The 16,998-nt window shown below is 35.6% G+C and overlaps 1 protein-coding gene across 2 annotated transcripts in view; it reads left to right on the top strand.

Moving 5' to 3' along the window:
* LOC113236747 overlaps positions 1–16,729 on the top strand; it is a 217,643-nt gene extending 200,914 nt beyond the window's left edge. The window contains exons 7-13 of one of the 2 annotated variants that reach the window (XM_026472913.1): positions 9,738–9,872; positions 10,725–10,859; positions 11,936–12,155; positions 12,338–12,483; positions 12,924–13,265; positions 13,634–13,840; positions 14,589–16,729. In XM_026472913.1, coding sequence (XP_026328698.1) covers positions 9,738–9,872; positions 10,725–10,859; positions 11,936–12,155; positions 12,338–12,483; positions 12,924–13,265; positions 13,634–13,840; positions 14,589–14,692 — 1,289 coding nt within the window. In that variant the 3' untranslated portion in view covers positions 14,693–16,729. The remainder of the gene's footprint in view (positions 1–9,737; positions 9,873–10,724; positions 10,860–11,935; positions 12,156–12,337; positions 12,484–12,923; positions 13,266–13,633; positions 13,841–14,588) is intronic. The other variant, XM_026472914.1, reaches the window with a different exon arrangement.
* Positions 16,730–16,998: the final 269 nt, after the last annotated feature.

Raw genomic sequence — 16,998 nt, forward strand, 5'->3', positions numbered from 1 at the left:
CGAATATGGCACTCATTTCTAAATCCAAGATGGCGGACACGAGTTTTCAAATAAATGCAATATGGGTATCATTTTCGAGGTACTTGGGGGTGCTCATTACGAATGTGGCACTCATTTCTAAATCCAAGATGGCGGGCACGATTTTTTCAAAAAAATGCTATGTGGGTATCATTTTCGAGGTATTTGGGGATGCTCAATGTGAATATGGCACTATTTGTAAATCCAAGATGGCGGGCACGATTTTTCAAATAATGGCAAGTTGGGTATCGTTTTCGAGGTGTTTGGGGGTGCTCATTACGAATATTGCTTTTGTTTGAACTGTCGTGTTTGCCATCTTGGATTTAGAAATGAGTGCCATATTTGTATTGAACATTCCCAAACATCTCGAAAACGATACCCAACTTGCCATTATTCGAAAAATCGCGCCCGCATCTTGGATTTAGAAATAAGTGCCATATTCGAAACCTAAAACCGAAAATGCCATAAGCAAACATTAAAGAAAATAACTGTTAAAATAGATTAAAAAATCGCTTAAGAATGCTCCCCTTTTAAGAAAATAAAATATTTTATAATATAAAATATTTCGCTTGAGTTACGAAAAGAAAGACATATAATAAGCTATCAAAGTTGTACTGGTGGTGCCAACACTATAGTAGAAACAAATATATAAGTACTGTAAATTTGTTGCAATATGTGCTCCAATTCAAATAAAATTAAAATAAATAATTATTCAATAAAGCATGAACGTAGAGCCGTTAAAAGTATTATAAAATAATTAAGTGTCCCAATCACTTACAGGAGTTAACGAAAACATTTAATGTTTATTAAAGTAAATATTAGTTCAAGATGCGCAAATAAATCTAAATTACAGGCACCACTAAAATTTACGTAATATAATTATTTTGATACAGAATAGCAAAATGGGGAGAAAAAAATTCGTTACTTTGCAACACTTTCGTATCTTGTTGCCGCGAAATTATTTTTCTGTTTTAGTGAATATTTACATAAAAATATGAGTTGAAACGCATTACTTACTTGTGGAATGCGATGTTAGTGTCTATTTTATGTTTGTCTGTTGTATTTTTACACCCATTTCGTCATTTTTAGCAAAAAATTTTGGAGCTGTTCGCGGTGCAATATGACCTTGAGCACTAACAGCCCGCGCGCTCCTGGGACGCGTTTGGAACCCTCTAACTTGCCTCACTTAGCGTGTGCGGGCTAGGTTTCTATGCGTTATTATTCTAAGCCATCAATATCTATTAGTGCAACTTACGACGTTTTGATTTTATATTGAAATTTCAATAAATGTGCTACCATCTAGCGGTTAATACCTGAACGACGACGAATTCAATATGATTACTTAGTTCTCCAAAAAAGATGCGACCATATTGCAGCGGTGTAAGGTTTGCCTCGTTTCTTGTACGTAACAAATGATTACGATAAAGAGTAAAGAGTCAAAAAAAAAACAAATGAAGTCCGGAAAGCTGGAGAATCGATTTTTTTCGAATCGGACCTTGAAACTAAGGTACTTCACAGTTTAGTAGCAGTAGACCTCCTTGTGAAAGAGTTCATACAGGGTAGAACTGCCACCTTATCTATTTCTGTCATGTTATGTCAGCATTACTGTGTTCTGGTCTTTTTTTTATGATACTGATGTGACGAACAAGTCATGCGCCTGATGGTAAACGACACGTCTGTCCATAATAGTTGCAGTGCTACTCAGAGAAGAATCGCAAAGATCTGAGGTGCACCGCCTCTGCACCCATCACCCAGTAATTTCTCGTGATCCCTTACCCTGGGACATGTAACTTTTCAACTTACGTCTCAAGGTGACGGGCGCAGTGGCAATGCCCCTCAGATCTTTGCGATTTCGACGGCGTGGTTCCCTTTCTACCATATTCACATTGATAGAATTGAAGCTGTCCAAAGACGTTTTCTCCGGCACTTAAGCTCCAAATTTGGTATGAGACGTAAGTTGCCCACATATGAGGATAGGTTGAAGCAATTTAGTCTCCATACGCTACAGTCAAGGCGTGTCATTAATGATCTTGTCAGCATGTATAAAATAGTTAATGCAATATGGGACGCATGTGAATTGTTGAGCCACTTCTCTTTGAGGATGGAAGTAATAGTACTCAAAGAATATTTCATATGCCATCTTGTACTCATAACGTTACCTACAATGATCCTCTATTCGGTATCTGTCGAGCCTATAATTAAATTAACAAGGACAGGAGTTTAGACATATATTTTCAAAGTTATCCCGCATTTGTAAAATCTTGCAATCTTAAGATAACGCAGTAGTAGTTTTTAGACCGTTACTTTCGTTTGGTTAATTTGAATTGGTTACTTAAGTTATAATTTATTAATTGTAGTTACCTCCAATTATAATGTATTGTACTTATTAAATTATTATTATTATTATTTAGCTGTGTTCAATAATATGACAAAGCTGTGCGTAGCTGTTAGTGGAATGCAGATTTGTTCTATATTTAATTAAGCAATATTAATTCGTACTAGCAATATAAATTTGTATTCTGTAGCTGTGCCAATAAATAAATAAATTTAAAGTGGCACTGCAGCTGTTATGGACAGGCGTGTAGTTTACCATCAGGCGCACGAGTTGTTCGTCCCTTCACTTAATATTATTTATAAAATATTATATTAAGTACCGCCTTAGATTCTCTCAAGGCTCAAACTCTCATTCCCCAAGTAAGCAATCGACTTCAAATAATGTCCTCATTCGTACTACAGAGATACTCTTGTAAATGTAAGTATGAAACTTGAAGGGTCGCTGTTGCAAATACCAAACCAGATATACGTTCAGTTAGATCATTTTGAGACTTATGTATGGGTACTACTTGAAAGACCAATGAACGTATTTAGGTTTGCAAATAAAAATGTTTCTGATTTCAAATTAGAAGGGAAATTCTCCTTTAGAGTAAGTATAATGTAAAGAAAAAGTACTCAAATTTTTTGGTTGAGGGCTCTTTAGATTTATAACAAGAGAACTCTTATGAACGTCAGCGGACACAAAGATAATTAGTGTGACAAATGACAATTGAATAAAACATAAATACGTTCTAAACAAAAGAAGATATTTCAATCATTTTAATAAAAAAAGATTTTTCATACAAAATTAATAACATTTTATTAAATTTGACCAAGTTCTGCTGTCTCAATTATTTTCTTTCAATACAATAAAATCATCAAGAAACTGAGTCTATCAGCATTCATAAAATTTTTATTCATTTTTTATGAAAACATTTTATGAAATTTGATCAACTTCTGCTGTGCCGATTTTTTTCGTCCCTTACAATGAAATGATCCTTACATAAAACAGAGTCGATCAGTACTAAAACAGTAGTTCATGTGACTGGTACATAATGAGAGGCATTAAAGTACGAGTGTGGGTTTTCTCTGTTACGTCTGGCGAAATGGCGGCAAATAAAAACTTTTCTCACGCATGTCACACAACCGTAGTTTTCATTTTTTTTATTTTTATTAAGATTTTGGCAAAGCTATCAGCATAAACATGACCGTAGTTTTTATTTTTAATTCATAGACAAAGTAGAATCGGACCCAACTATCATATCATTGGATATCAACATAAAGGATGGAAAAAATAAGATATCAAGTAACATGTGAAATTGTCAAAATTGTGCTATTGACATTTCATTTCGTTTCTTTTCCATATGGCAAAAGTTTTTAAATACGTTTTTACCAACACCGGTTAATGTCCTATTAGAGCTTAGCGAATTTTTTTTTGTTTCGTTTTTTTCTTTCAACCGTGACATTGGCAAAATCATCATTTCCCATAATGATGGAGCCATAAAAATAAAAAGTGATAGTGAAATACTTTTTTTTATATTATTTTATAATACCAAGTGAAAGATTCGCTCTGGGCCTTTTGGAGGGAAAAGTCTTGTTTTTATTTTGATTTTCAATTATTTTGTGAAATCTAGTTTAAAGTGGAATAGGATAGTGCTATTGTGCCTTAATCGAAAGTTAAAACGCGAAATTATACGAATCTCGAACTAAAACACCCGTATCGGCCCGTTCTATGGAATCCCGAGTCAATCCAAGCACGCCGCCTCAAATTGCCTATCCTCTTTGTGGTGGCCATATTTACAGAAATATAATTAAACGTTTATGTTTTCGGCTGAAGGACTTTGTTTCCATGGCCAGCAATAAATTAAAAAAAAAATTAGTACCAAGTGATGGGATTAACAAGTTGTACGCCTGGTGGTAAACGACACGTCAGACGCTAACTAACCACTTCTACTGTATTTATACATTATATTTATTGTTGTGTGCCACGGAAAATTTCGACAATTATCTTTTTGTTGTAAAGTGGGTACCTACCTCACTATAGGTACCATTTAACTTTGAAGAAAATATTCTACATCCAATTATGGGAATTTTAAGGGAATCCCGTTTATTGCATTTTACCAATTTCAAGTTGTTTTTTTATAATAAATAATTGACACGACGAACAAGTCGTGCGCCTGATGGTAAGCGACACTCCTATCCATAACAGTTGCAGTGCCACTCATAGCTGTGAATAACAAAGATCTTAATGGTACTGCCACTGCGCCGGCCACACTGAGACATAGGTAAAGTGACAAGTCTCTTGTGTCTGTAATTTCGCCAGCAACCTTATCCTTCCAAACCGAAACGCAGTGATGCTCACATTACTGCTTGGCGGCAGAAATCAGTAAGGCAGCAGCACTTCCCTGGACGAACTCTTTCACAAGGACCTCTCCTGCTACTAAGGTACTTACGTACCTAAGTACCTATAGAAACACAACTAGAATATAATTTTTGAAACGATAATTTGTAGCAAATACTTAATAGGAAATAATAGTTTGTCGCCAATGTACTCAAACTTCAATAAATAATACGCATATTCAAATATGATCAGTTCCGAGAAGTCCCGAAGTTTGTAGAAGGGAATGTCCACATTATTACAAAACAAACTCCCTCAATTCCCATCACTGCTTGTTTTTATTTGTTAACAAGTTTGTAATAAAGAAATAAATGATCGTCGTAATTTTATAATTCTTCTTGTTATCGATGGCATAGACTTGCAGCCCAGAACTATGGGAAAGTGGTTGCCATTGTGGTGAAAGGAATTGTAAATCCACGTAGGATCTCGCTATTTGTTGCCTAGGCCGCGCCAGATACAGTAAATACAATAAATACAGTAGAAATCGTTAGTTAGCGTCAGACGCGTACCTACTATAGATCTCGAAAGACCTATCTGCGCTCAGTCCGCCATTTGCACTGTGTATGGTATGGTTGTGTCATTCTTTCGTGCAAATTCTCTAAAATCCTAGAAAAATGCCTCATTGTGCTTTTTTGCAGTGCAAAAATGATAGCCGCATCAAAAATATTACCCGTGGTAGTATAGGAGAACTAAATTAATAACTCCAATTCGTCGTCGTTCAGCAATGAGCCGCTAGATGGCAGCACATTTATGAAATTTCAATGTAATATCAAAGCGTCGTAACTTGTGTAATGGGTATTAATGATATTGAACTTTCAACGATACGCCAACAGGGTAAAGTTTAAATTATATTAACAATCCAGAATTTGTTATTTTTTAAATTTGAAACTATGACCAATGAAGAATGTGTGAGTTTTGGCGAAAATCGGTTCTGATAGTAATCGAGGCTTTAGGCACTTCCATTGTTTTTTTTTCTTCCGTAGCGCCAGACGTACAGGTAATATAAATAATATGTCATAAAGAGAGGCTCCTTTCGTGCACCCCACTTTTGTACTTATAACCCGTATTCTCCCGACAAGTCCAACATAGCACTTTTTCGCTCTCAAACTTATGCTTATTACTACAAAAGCGTTATTAGAAAGAAACTCTCCCTTAACGCCGTCGGGTATATAAAAGTTTTATTTGTGCGAGAGCGTCCGTCCCGATTGTCTCCTTCGTTGGCGAATCACTTCGCTATTCTCGGCGACGAATCTCGGATATTATTGAGAAGTTAGAGCTTTGTATTCAGACCAGACGGAATATTTTAGAACTCGAATAAGCGACTGCTTTCATATTTCCATCTTTTTCATTAGTGAAAATTTACAAGAATTGCTTTTGTACTATCTGTTTGATTTCACATTCACAAGCAAGTCACATTATCACCACATGAAATAAATGTATTTTGGCAGTCTACCGCTAGAATAATCGTGGACAAAAATAATCACAGTACAGAGTACTAAAAAACCGACCTCAAAAGTTCGTGGAATTACATCTATTTGCCAAGTTTGATTGAAATCGGTTACCGGAAAGTGCGCGAAATCGGATTCATCCCCTAGTTTGCCGCCCTTAGAGGTGGAATATTATCTTCAAATTTAAACGGGATCACTACTGACGTATCCTCTTTCCAAGAAATCAATCATCGAAATCGGTTCACAAAGCCGGAGTTACCGCGTAAGATGCATACAAAGAAAATACAGACGAATAAAGAACCTCCTCCTTTTTTGAAGTCGTTTAAAAACTAGAATATCACTCACTTTTGCTAAATTAGTTTTATTTTTTTTTCCTAAATATTCATATAACGACATCTACGTAAGTCTTTGTATTTGTATTATTTTTTTATGATACCATGTGACGAACAAGTCATGCGCCTGGTGGTAAGCCACATGCCTGTCCATAGCAGTTGTAATGTCGCTCAGAACTTTAAATCGCAAAAATCTGAGGGGCAATTCCCATGTGCCTATAATTTCACCAGCCCTTCAAAACCGGAACGCAGTAACGCTCACTTTACTTGGTGGCAGTACCTACTTCAGTTGACGAACTCACAAGAAGCTCTGCTGCTACTAATCAAATTCATAGCCTATCGATTTCAAACCAATGTTCATTATCCGATTGAGCAGAAATGTTTGATACGTGTTCCTATACTTTGTATGATACTTATGTGGTAAAAGCGCAATTATAAAGTAATTTATTTGTAGAATTAATTTCAGAAATTAAGTCGTTAGAGCATACTTAATACGTGCCGTATTTCGTCTCTAACAAGGATTAGGAATTTAGAGAGAAAATAATGAGTTCCATGTCTGTCGGGAACATGTTCGCCACCACTTGATGTCTACTGAGCTATTTTTGGTGACGAATCTCTCGCTAATGTAATAATAATTTGATACGTGGGTGTAGGACTCAGGCAAAATGTTTATCTATACCATCGAGTATATAACCAGAAGTAGAGGCATAATGTCATTTAATTTGTTTGAAAACTATTGTGCCATATCATTACTGTGACAACTGCGCTCCGATTGGCCAGCCCAAGTTCGAAACAATTGACGGGTGTCGTCAATAGGTGTCATCAACTGTTTCACTTCTTATCGACTAGTTAACTTGAGCGTTGCTATAATAAACGAAAATTGCTAAATTATCATTTAAGTCAATGTAAATTATGATATGATATGATATAAATGATGAAATTTGATTTCGTTTGTTTTGTAATTAGATGTTTTGATGTTTTTCCCATACCACCGAACAGAACAGCACGGCATTATTAAAGGTATTATCTTTATTACAATAAATACAGAATATTTTTTGGAATATACGGAGACGTACGCACAGGTCAGTAGTTGACCTGTCTATATTTTAGTGCAGACGAGAGTTGATATTTATAAGAGCTGTATTGCTAATGTGTTACCAGGAATATATGGCCCTTATTTCGTCTCTATTTCTGGTTATATACTCGATGATCTATAGTCTGGTCTAGATTTAGCGTAGACTATTTTGGATATTGAGGACTACAGGATTTGCAATATGTAAGTACACACAGAGAAATTATATATACAACCTTAGAATAATAACGCATAGAAACCTAGTCCGCACACGCTAAGTGAGGCAAATTGAAGCGCGCCCAATGGGCCTACACGAGCGGGCGGGTCTTCAGTGCTCAAGGTCAACTTGCACCGCGAACAGATCAAGAATTTTAGCTAAAAATGACGAAATGTGCGGTAAATGAGTGTAAATATACGTCAGACAAACATAAAATAGATACTAACATCACATTCCACAAGGAAGTAACGCATTTCTACTTGTATTTTTATATAAATATTCACTAAAACCGAAAATTAACCTACTACTAAAACTAGCCTACATTAATTTTATTTTTGCCTCATTTGTGACAGTTCGTTTGATATGAAACTATCATTCTATGCGTTATGTCAATGGTTATTATTCTAAGTATACAACAAAATTAATCATGCTCTTAGATAAAAATATTCTTTTTTGTTTATGAGTCTAAACAACCTCAAATGGCTTTGGTGTATTCCGCATAACAGAGAAAGTGTTGAATTTGGAAAAAATATATAGTAAAATTGAGGATGTACATTGATTACTATACGGTGTAAAAACACGATTCGTAAAAATTTACAAGAAAAACGCTGTATTTTTTAATATCAATTGAACTAGATAGAACACGAATAATACCTATACGATATACATTTTTCAAATGGTTTTAATTTGTGTTGCCTGTGTCCCTGCTGCTCGAATTTGAGGCCTATTTTTTTTATACAAATGTAAGTGCGCATTTGACCTCCATTTCATCTCATTTAAAGTGACGATGAGGTCGACGATATAGCATGCACACCTAAATATATTTAATAATTTTTTATAAAAAATACCTCAATTTGCTAGTGTTCGATATCGCGGTCTCCTCAACGGTAACTGAAACACATAGGTAATATGGAAGTCCTCGTCCAAACAAATCATATGAGACCATACACAAGGTTAGCTGGTGTACGTTGTTGACGAGTTCTTCTCGTCTGTCTGCCATTTCCAACACCAGATCATCTCTAGGTCACTATAACATTTTATTGTCGTTTGAATTATATCTATTTGCTAGGTTTTATTGAAAACGGTTAGAAAAAATAGAAAAGGTTATTTGACATGCAATACAACTTAATAGTAATAAGCAAAAACACACGCCAAATGGGTCTATAACTCAGCTACAGAGGATAATGACGAAACATTTTAACTGCCTCTGTGGTCGAACGGTTACCATGCCGGACTGCCACGCAGAGGTCTCTGATTCGATTCCCGAGCCGGGAGACATATTTGTATGGTCTATATTATTTCTCTCGTGAGTTTGGGTGTAATTTGTGGTTGTCTATGTGTGTCTTCATGGTACCAGCGGCACAGGGTTTCCCTAGTGCGGGGCTATGTTGAGTGTGTGCGTTGTTATTATCATTACTTATTATTGTCCTCGCTGATATTCTGCCACAGCCCTGAATGGTCAAGAACACACAAAAATATATATAATTAATCTTTACACACATAGGCATAACAATACACTAATAATATTAAAATGCAAAATATTATTATAATTATAAATGATTAAAAACCAGTATAACAACACACAATAAACCGGATTCATCCGTAATTTGCCACACTTAGAGCTCTAATATTTTCTTCAAACTTGAATAGAACTACTATTGTACGCACGTTCCACCAAAAAAGATAAAGAATCATCGAAATCAACTCACAAATGTCGGAGTATACAAAAAAATATACCGATGAATTGAAAACCTCATCCTTTTTCGAAGTCGGGTAAAAAAAATGGCCACCGCCAAAGTTATACGTAAGTTTTACCGTTTTCCTGTCAAACAAGACCAAAATTAAGGCATCATTTCGTACAGCGGACACTCTAGTACCTTTATTTTTTGGTATACATGTTCCGTATAACTTTTGCCAATAGTACGCATTTTTTTTGCAGTGGAAGAACTGGAATGTCTAGCTACGTGGAAAGAAGGGAGTCTCCGGTTCCTCGTTGGAAAACTACATCACAACCATGCAACTAGCAACGAGGACAGATACCGATGTTTCGTTTACGAGAAGACAAATGGTATTGGTAAGATAGTTGTAGCTCTCTTCATTATTATTTCGCTTTTTATCTCATTGTCTTCATTCACTCCTGAAGTCATTTCGTCTTAAAATCTTGGATTTTTCATTCATGTTCTATATTTAGATTTAATAATAATAATTTGCTCTTGTTGCACTGTTTCATTCCATATTGTGGTCGATTTGGTTTTCATACATACAACTTTCTTACTATAGTCTATCTTTTTTGAAGACGGAGTAAAATGACATTTGTAGGGTTGCCAGTTTTCATTATGTTTAAATAGTTATGTAGTTATTGTCGATAGTGGTATCGATAGATTATGAAAGAAGATAAAATTTTGCCAAAAATGAGTGAATTGTGAATGTCACGACGTTCTAAATATTACTGATTGCTTTGTTACCTCTTTATTCTTATTTTGAGAGTTGGCCTACGAATATCGAGGTCAATTTTTATTCATAACATTTTAACAAGGCTAGCCGGATTTGATTATCTATATTGAATTAAAATGAAAAACTAAAATATGTATGTCTCGTCATTGTATTGAACTTGCGCTTAGTAATTGGATGAATAAATGGGTCGAGGATAATTCAAATGAAACAGGTTCGGGTATTTATTTCATAAGCGTGACCAATATTCAGTTGATAATCGATAGAATATTTATCGACTGCAATCAGTAGCTGCTCGCAAGCGGGTAACACTTTTGCGCAAAGAACTGTCATATTACTCCGTCTTCAAAAAAGACAGACCATAGCTGTAGATAGGTATTCTCTTCGTAAAGATTTGAAACTAATTCCTTAGCAGCATTTACCGCGGCCTACATATTACTTAAAAAACAAACTAGAATATTGTATCTCCCCGCAGCTTCAGGCACAGGAATGAAGGAAAGCTCAAGTTTCTCTTCAGAAGTAGAATACAGAGTAGCACAATCTGGTGATGCGACGTGCAATGGACTCTTTAGTGCTACGGAAGGCTCTAGGACTATGGCACTAAAACGGGGTAAGTACAACATCGAAGTATTTGTTTCCGTAGAACATTTCAGACTAAATTATCGACATGATGCTTACTGTATATCCAACAATTACCTATTAGTCTTTATTCTTGATCCCGAATATGTATGTAACTCAATTTTGATGTGCAATGCAAATGCATTAATGTTAGGGCGCGTTTCCATTATGTTGTCGTGACGTCAAATAGTCGTGCAGTTTAGAGTGTCGTGGCTTGTATATTTAAATGTTGTTCACATATAGTAAAACACGATTAACTGTCGTTTTTGACGTTACGACGACAGACTGTCGTGGTGATGGGAAAATCTAGAACGACAGTCGTCTGACGATAAGTAAACGTCACCATAAAAACGAGAGACAGATAATCGTAGCTTCAAACGATTCTGTCGTGCAAACGACAAGGCTGTGAACCGATAAATTGTCGTCACGACCTAGTCGAACAGCTCACTAGACACGACAGTCGTTCAACGATAAAATAAACGTCCACGACACAGACGCGACAGATCGATACCTCCAATGAACACTACGCTAACCTTATTTTTTGGTCATTTTCCGTTATTTTTGTAAACAGCCATATATATTTACTAATATTATACTTCCCGAATGTTGAAAAAAAAAGAAATAAAAAACAAAATGAAAACAGAACAGGCCCAAAAATTAAGTTAACGTAGTATCAAGATAGTCATTATATGGGACAGGCTAGACGCGACCGTCCAACGATAAATAAAATGTTACGACATAATGGGAACGCGCCTTTAGTTGTGCCTTTTTCGTTCAGAGAGAAGATTTGGTAGTAATGTAGTAAACTCAATTTCCATTATACAAAAATTCATTACCAATTAATATTATTATTTTTGTATGAAAGTAAAATCGGATGATTTATGAAGTCATGCAACAAAAGTTGTTGTTTATGCCGTTGTTGGTAAGACAGTCCTGAGAGGTTGTTAGAATTTTACAAACAACCCTGTATGATTTTTTTTTCGGATTTAAATAGTTTCGGGCTCTTTATAGGTATGATCAGCTGATTCATCATTGCCAACCAACATTACCATTTATTTTTCTTTTCAGTGTCAGTCCGCTTCAACTGCCAATTTCCTTCCTGGATGACGTTCTCCCACACCTGGCATACCCTGGACTTCAGCAGTAACTACACCTTCTATCAGAGAAACGCAACGCTCCGTATCACAAATCAGACTGGTGCAGATATCAAAGTGTACTGTGTCAATGTAAAGGCTAGCTCGCCGAGTGGTAATTCCGTGGCTTTAGTTGCGCATTGGCAGCATCATTGGTAAGTTAACGTAAACTTGGAAATTCATGGATCGGGATTGATTGATTATAATTTGACCTTCCATAAAAATCTTTAATTAAAGAAACGGTAAAAATACAACAGCCCTATTTAGCTGCAGAGAAGTTATGTACCGAATGACATATCGTGGGATATCTTCTGATTGTTCCTATTTTCTGTTACAGTGTATCACGCTACGTTTGTGTAGTGTTGTACCGAAGAGACACCTTTATAGCGGAGTTGCAGCGCGGTTCGCCCACCACTCGGCCTGATGACGCATGCTCCCCTCATCACTTCAACGCTGTCACTGCCCCTTATGTTACTTTAGTCGGTATGTTGAGAAGTACCCTATTTATTATTTACTTACTACCTTCTATATTTACACTCATGTACAAGCAGAAAATTGTAAAATTATCGTAGAATACTATCGTATCAGTATCACGTATTTATTTCTTTGTATTTCGTCCAAGCGTTCTTGACAATGCTTGGAGATGGATTAGAGTCTTGTGGTTACTTACCTAGGACTATTCATTCTAGTTACTTATGTATTTTCCCAAAACTAAAATTCAAACTTCATAATGGTAAAACCTTTGCCTACCCTAATAATGGGTGAAAACAAAAAAAACTAATGAACTTTTCAATTACAGACTTATGATTAACTATTAGATACTCAATTATTAAATACTTAAAGGTTTAGTAAAACCCTTGGAAGAATCGCACTTATTGACTATTTTATATAGCAAAAACTCACAAACATCTTTCTTTTTCCAGCAAGTAATCCAGAATCGAAAGAATGTCCGTACGCGGGAAAGTATACGATCGAAACTCGAAATCATAGAAGTGCGAGATCGCTTCACAAGAACATACGTGATAATTATAGGAGTAAGCGAGAAAAAGCAATGTTGGAACATAATCGTAGAATTAACGGCACTAGGTTGTTTAATTTTAGCGTAAGAAATATGTCCGATGCACCCATGTTGAGGAGTCGAAGACAATTGGACGGAAGTGAAGTTAGTTGCGCAATCAGCAACTATGAGAGACTTGAAGTTGGCTGTAATTCTGCCAAGAATATGGAGTTTTATTCGACTTGTGAAAATAAGGAGGTGGTTACAGGTGAGTTTATAAACAAATATTTGTAATAAAAATAACATTGACTTTAGTTTCCGAAAGGATGTCAATTTTGCCTACAGTAAATGTTTAGTCTTCCTTGATTAGGTTGCTTTTGTCATATTTATAACCTCTATAAAGTGTCGCAAAAAACGAAAAACGGATAACATTATCAAAAATAGGAACAGCAAATGGTTTAAGTGTGTTAGATTCAACTGTACCTACTACGATTGCCACACCCTCTGCAAGGCATAGCTGTTATATCAAATCCTTGGTTTAGAAATATAAGTCTAGGTTATTTTTTCTTTTACTATTGAATAAAAAGCTATGTGATCTATTCATCAGAGCAACTTCGGGTGTCGAATTTTTTCCAGCTTATACCTGTCATGGAGGATGGTATGAAAACGGCGCGTCTTTTGTTGTAACTACACCAGTTACGCGCGACAGCACGGCTGCTCGACGATACTGTTTTGTGTCACACGAGTCACGCGGAGCCACGCTTACCGTGACACGCTCTGCTAGCAACTGCGAGCGTATTAACACTGAGCCTGAACCATTGGTGTTCGACGCTACATCTATTGGTAAGTTAACAAAAACTAAATACTGACATAGTATAACCGTAGCACCGCGGTTTGTATGTGTGCCCAGCCGCCACGCGTCTTGTACGGATGCACACATTCGCATAATATCGCGGTGCACTCGAATGGCACTGCTTGAGTCGCACGCGCCGTTCATTATTAAATTGATACGTTTGTTTAAAATATTTTTCGTAAAATACCTGTATATAAACAAACTCGCATTTCATTTCTATTTCATGATTATACTGCCGATAATCGAGATGCTAACCAGGGACGGTATAAAATACCAATGTGTAAGTACCGCATTCGACAAAGGTTGTTTCAATATGGAATACTGAAATAACCTTTGATGATGAACCTCATTTTTTTAAATATGTTTACAACCGGCAGATATAACTAACGTAATGTGACAACCCTATGCTCCTAGCGACGTGTAAAGCGTTGACGCACTGAACAGGTGGAAGTTGGACTATTTGTTTATTATAGCTTTGTGCTACTCTAAAGACGTCGAAGCCAAAACCTTATCGCCTTGCGACGTAGTTTACTTTCTCGCTTTCACTAAATTGGTGATAACGCATCTCCATAAATCTCGTTAAGCTCTCAGCAATCTTTCCACTTCTCTAAATGGAGTAGTAATGTATGTCATGTACCAATTCCCGTTAATTAAGCCCAAAGTACATTTAAAGAAGTTATAATAAGGTGTAAGGTACGAAATAGAGACGATGATAACGCAGGTCCGATTTTTTTCCAGGTGAATGTCAAGATCAGACCAACAACCAGTCATTGCAGAGGATATCACTTTTTCCCATTATTTGCACCACAATTTTCATCATCCCCTACATCATCCCGAGATGATTTCGATCCGCAAACTATTAGTTCAACCAAGACCTTTGTAATTATAGCACTATAGAAACATATTTTTAGTTATTAAGAATTTTCTAGAACATTAGCTACACTTTTTGCGTTTTAAGTTTCGTTTTTGTTTGAGACTGTACATTTTGAATTAGATATAAAACGATATAATTATATCACACTGTGACGAAAAACTGTGTATCATAGATAGTCCTAAACCGCCTCAAATCATAAACTCATCCCCATTCGAACTCTTAATGATTTTTATAAAGTTTTAGATACCTAACCTTAACTCATTTTGAATAGATATTGTATTGCACATATTATATCTTGTATACCTTACCTAACCTATACTGTTTTACATTTTTATCATATTACCTAAACTAAATTACCTAAAGTAAGAAATAAAGGCGAAAAATTGAAATAACCAGGGGCACGTGATTACCGTGATAATTTAATTATTATCTATAAATCTAATACGACGCAAATGTTAATAGTACACGAGAGGAGGAAAGAAATTCATGTTCCAAGTTGAACTTGCCTACCCTGGACGACAATCGGCGTGTACCTTTCAGCAATGGGCAAATCGTTTCACCATCATCATCGGCGGGATCAGTTATGGGCCTCAATAATGAGTGTACGCTATTCATATGATAAGAAAAAGAAGAACATCATTAGAACTTCATCTTTATGATTTTTTTTTGTTGACCTTAAAAAATTGACTGTTCATATCAAACTACAAACTTTCCACTACTACTTATGTAGCTCTGTGAAAGAAGATGTTACATGAAAATTATTCGCGATCGGTGTCCCGGGTGTTTCGCTGTAAATTGATGTGTAAGGTAGAGATCATACCATGACCATACCTATGTAATAAACAAGCCTTTAGAATTTTTTCTCAATTTTTATGAATGTTTTTACTAAAATTATTAATTTGTATGAAATTTCGTTTTTAAGTATGGTATCTACCTTATTCATAATGAATCAAGTGGCTTATTTCACCACCGAAATGTAAACGTAAGTGCAAATTATAACTAATGAGAGGCTTCGTTATTTTAAAATTATATTACTATCTCAGTAAGTTTAATTTGTTTTTGGTGATCAACGTACAGCATTTTTAGTCATTATTTCTAACAGAAATTATTTGGTTTTCGTTGTTCTGTAGTCTGCTAGTGCGTTCCATATAAACAAAATGTGTCAATAAGATGCTGTAAACACAATTTTGAACTAGTATGAAGTTCCGTGGTAAGTCAATTTCTTAAAAAAGGAACAACACTATTGTATTTTTTTTAAATACATTGGATTATTTCTACAGATTTTGCTAAACCATGACCCTCGAAAATATAATTATTTCGTTACATTTAACGATTAGGTATATTTAAACAACTGCAAGATAATTTACATAAATATCAAAATAATTACGAGATGCCTAACGTGCCCGCAGCGCTGATTAGTAGATTATTTTATTTCGTCGCTCATTTGTGGTAGAATTTGCTTCGTACACAATATAGTAACGAATCAAATGCTAATCGTTGATCAATCCAAAAACTCTGATAAAAGTGGATACGGACTTGTGTATACCATATCTACGCAACTAATCCCTAGTGATGTCGTTATCATAACCATAGATATAGAAAAAATCATAACACGCTGCCTACACGGTAACGAGTCAATAACATATAAAATCTCGCGTGCCACAGAGGAAAAACATCTCTAAAACGTTTTTGGCACGTCCAAGTCGGTATTCACCTTGAATTAACATTTTCACATTAATTTAAAAAACAGAGGTGGTGTCCGGTCTAGTATCAAAAAGAGAATTTAAAACAAGAGGTCGACAGAAAGACGCGTATGGTTGTGAAAATTGTTTCTTGTTGCGACAGTTTTATGATGTTTCCGACTGTCTACATAGCCGTAGACTGTTATAATAGTAAGTTTATTGTAATATTCATGTTTTAAACGATTATTTTCATAATTTGCCATAAATATCACAAAAACCATTCAGTCTTAAGCACAATTTTCAAACGTAGGGTGCTGTTATAGTTCATTTGTCTTTAAGGGTCGTATTCTAGAACTCTACTCAATGCTCAAGTCAGGATCTGAATATGATTTCAAGCACAGGAAATACGACCCTAATCGCAGGGACTTAGTATGATTTCGAGTGCTTTAAACCATACTCAAATCCTTACTTGAGCATTAAGTAGAGTTCTAGAATACGACCCTTAGAGTTCTATCATTTAAATCATAATAGTTTAGCTATAGAAAGAAATCGGCTTCTAAGACTGGATTCAAAATAATTTTTACTGAACTCT

The sequence above is a fragment of the Hyposmocoma kahamanoa genome, unplaced genomic scaffold (assembly GCF_003589595.1).
Source record: "Hyposmocoma kahamanoa isolate Upper Pololo Valley unplaced genomic scaffold, ASM358959v1 92, whole genome shotgun sequence".
Taxonomy (NCBI): domain Eukaryota; kingdom Metazoa; phylum Arthropoda; class Insecta; order Lepidoptera; family Cosmopterigidae; genus Hyposmocoma; species Hyposmocoma kahamanoa.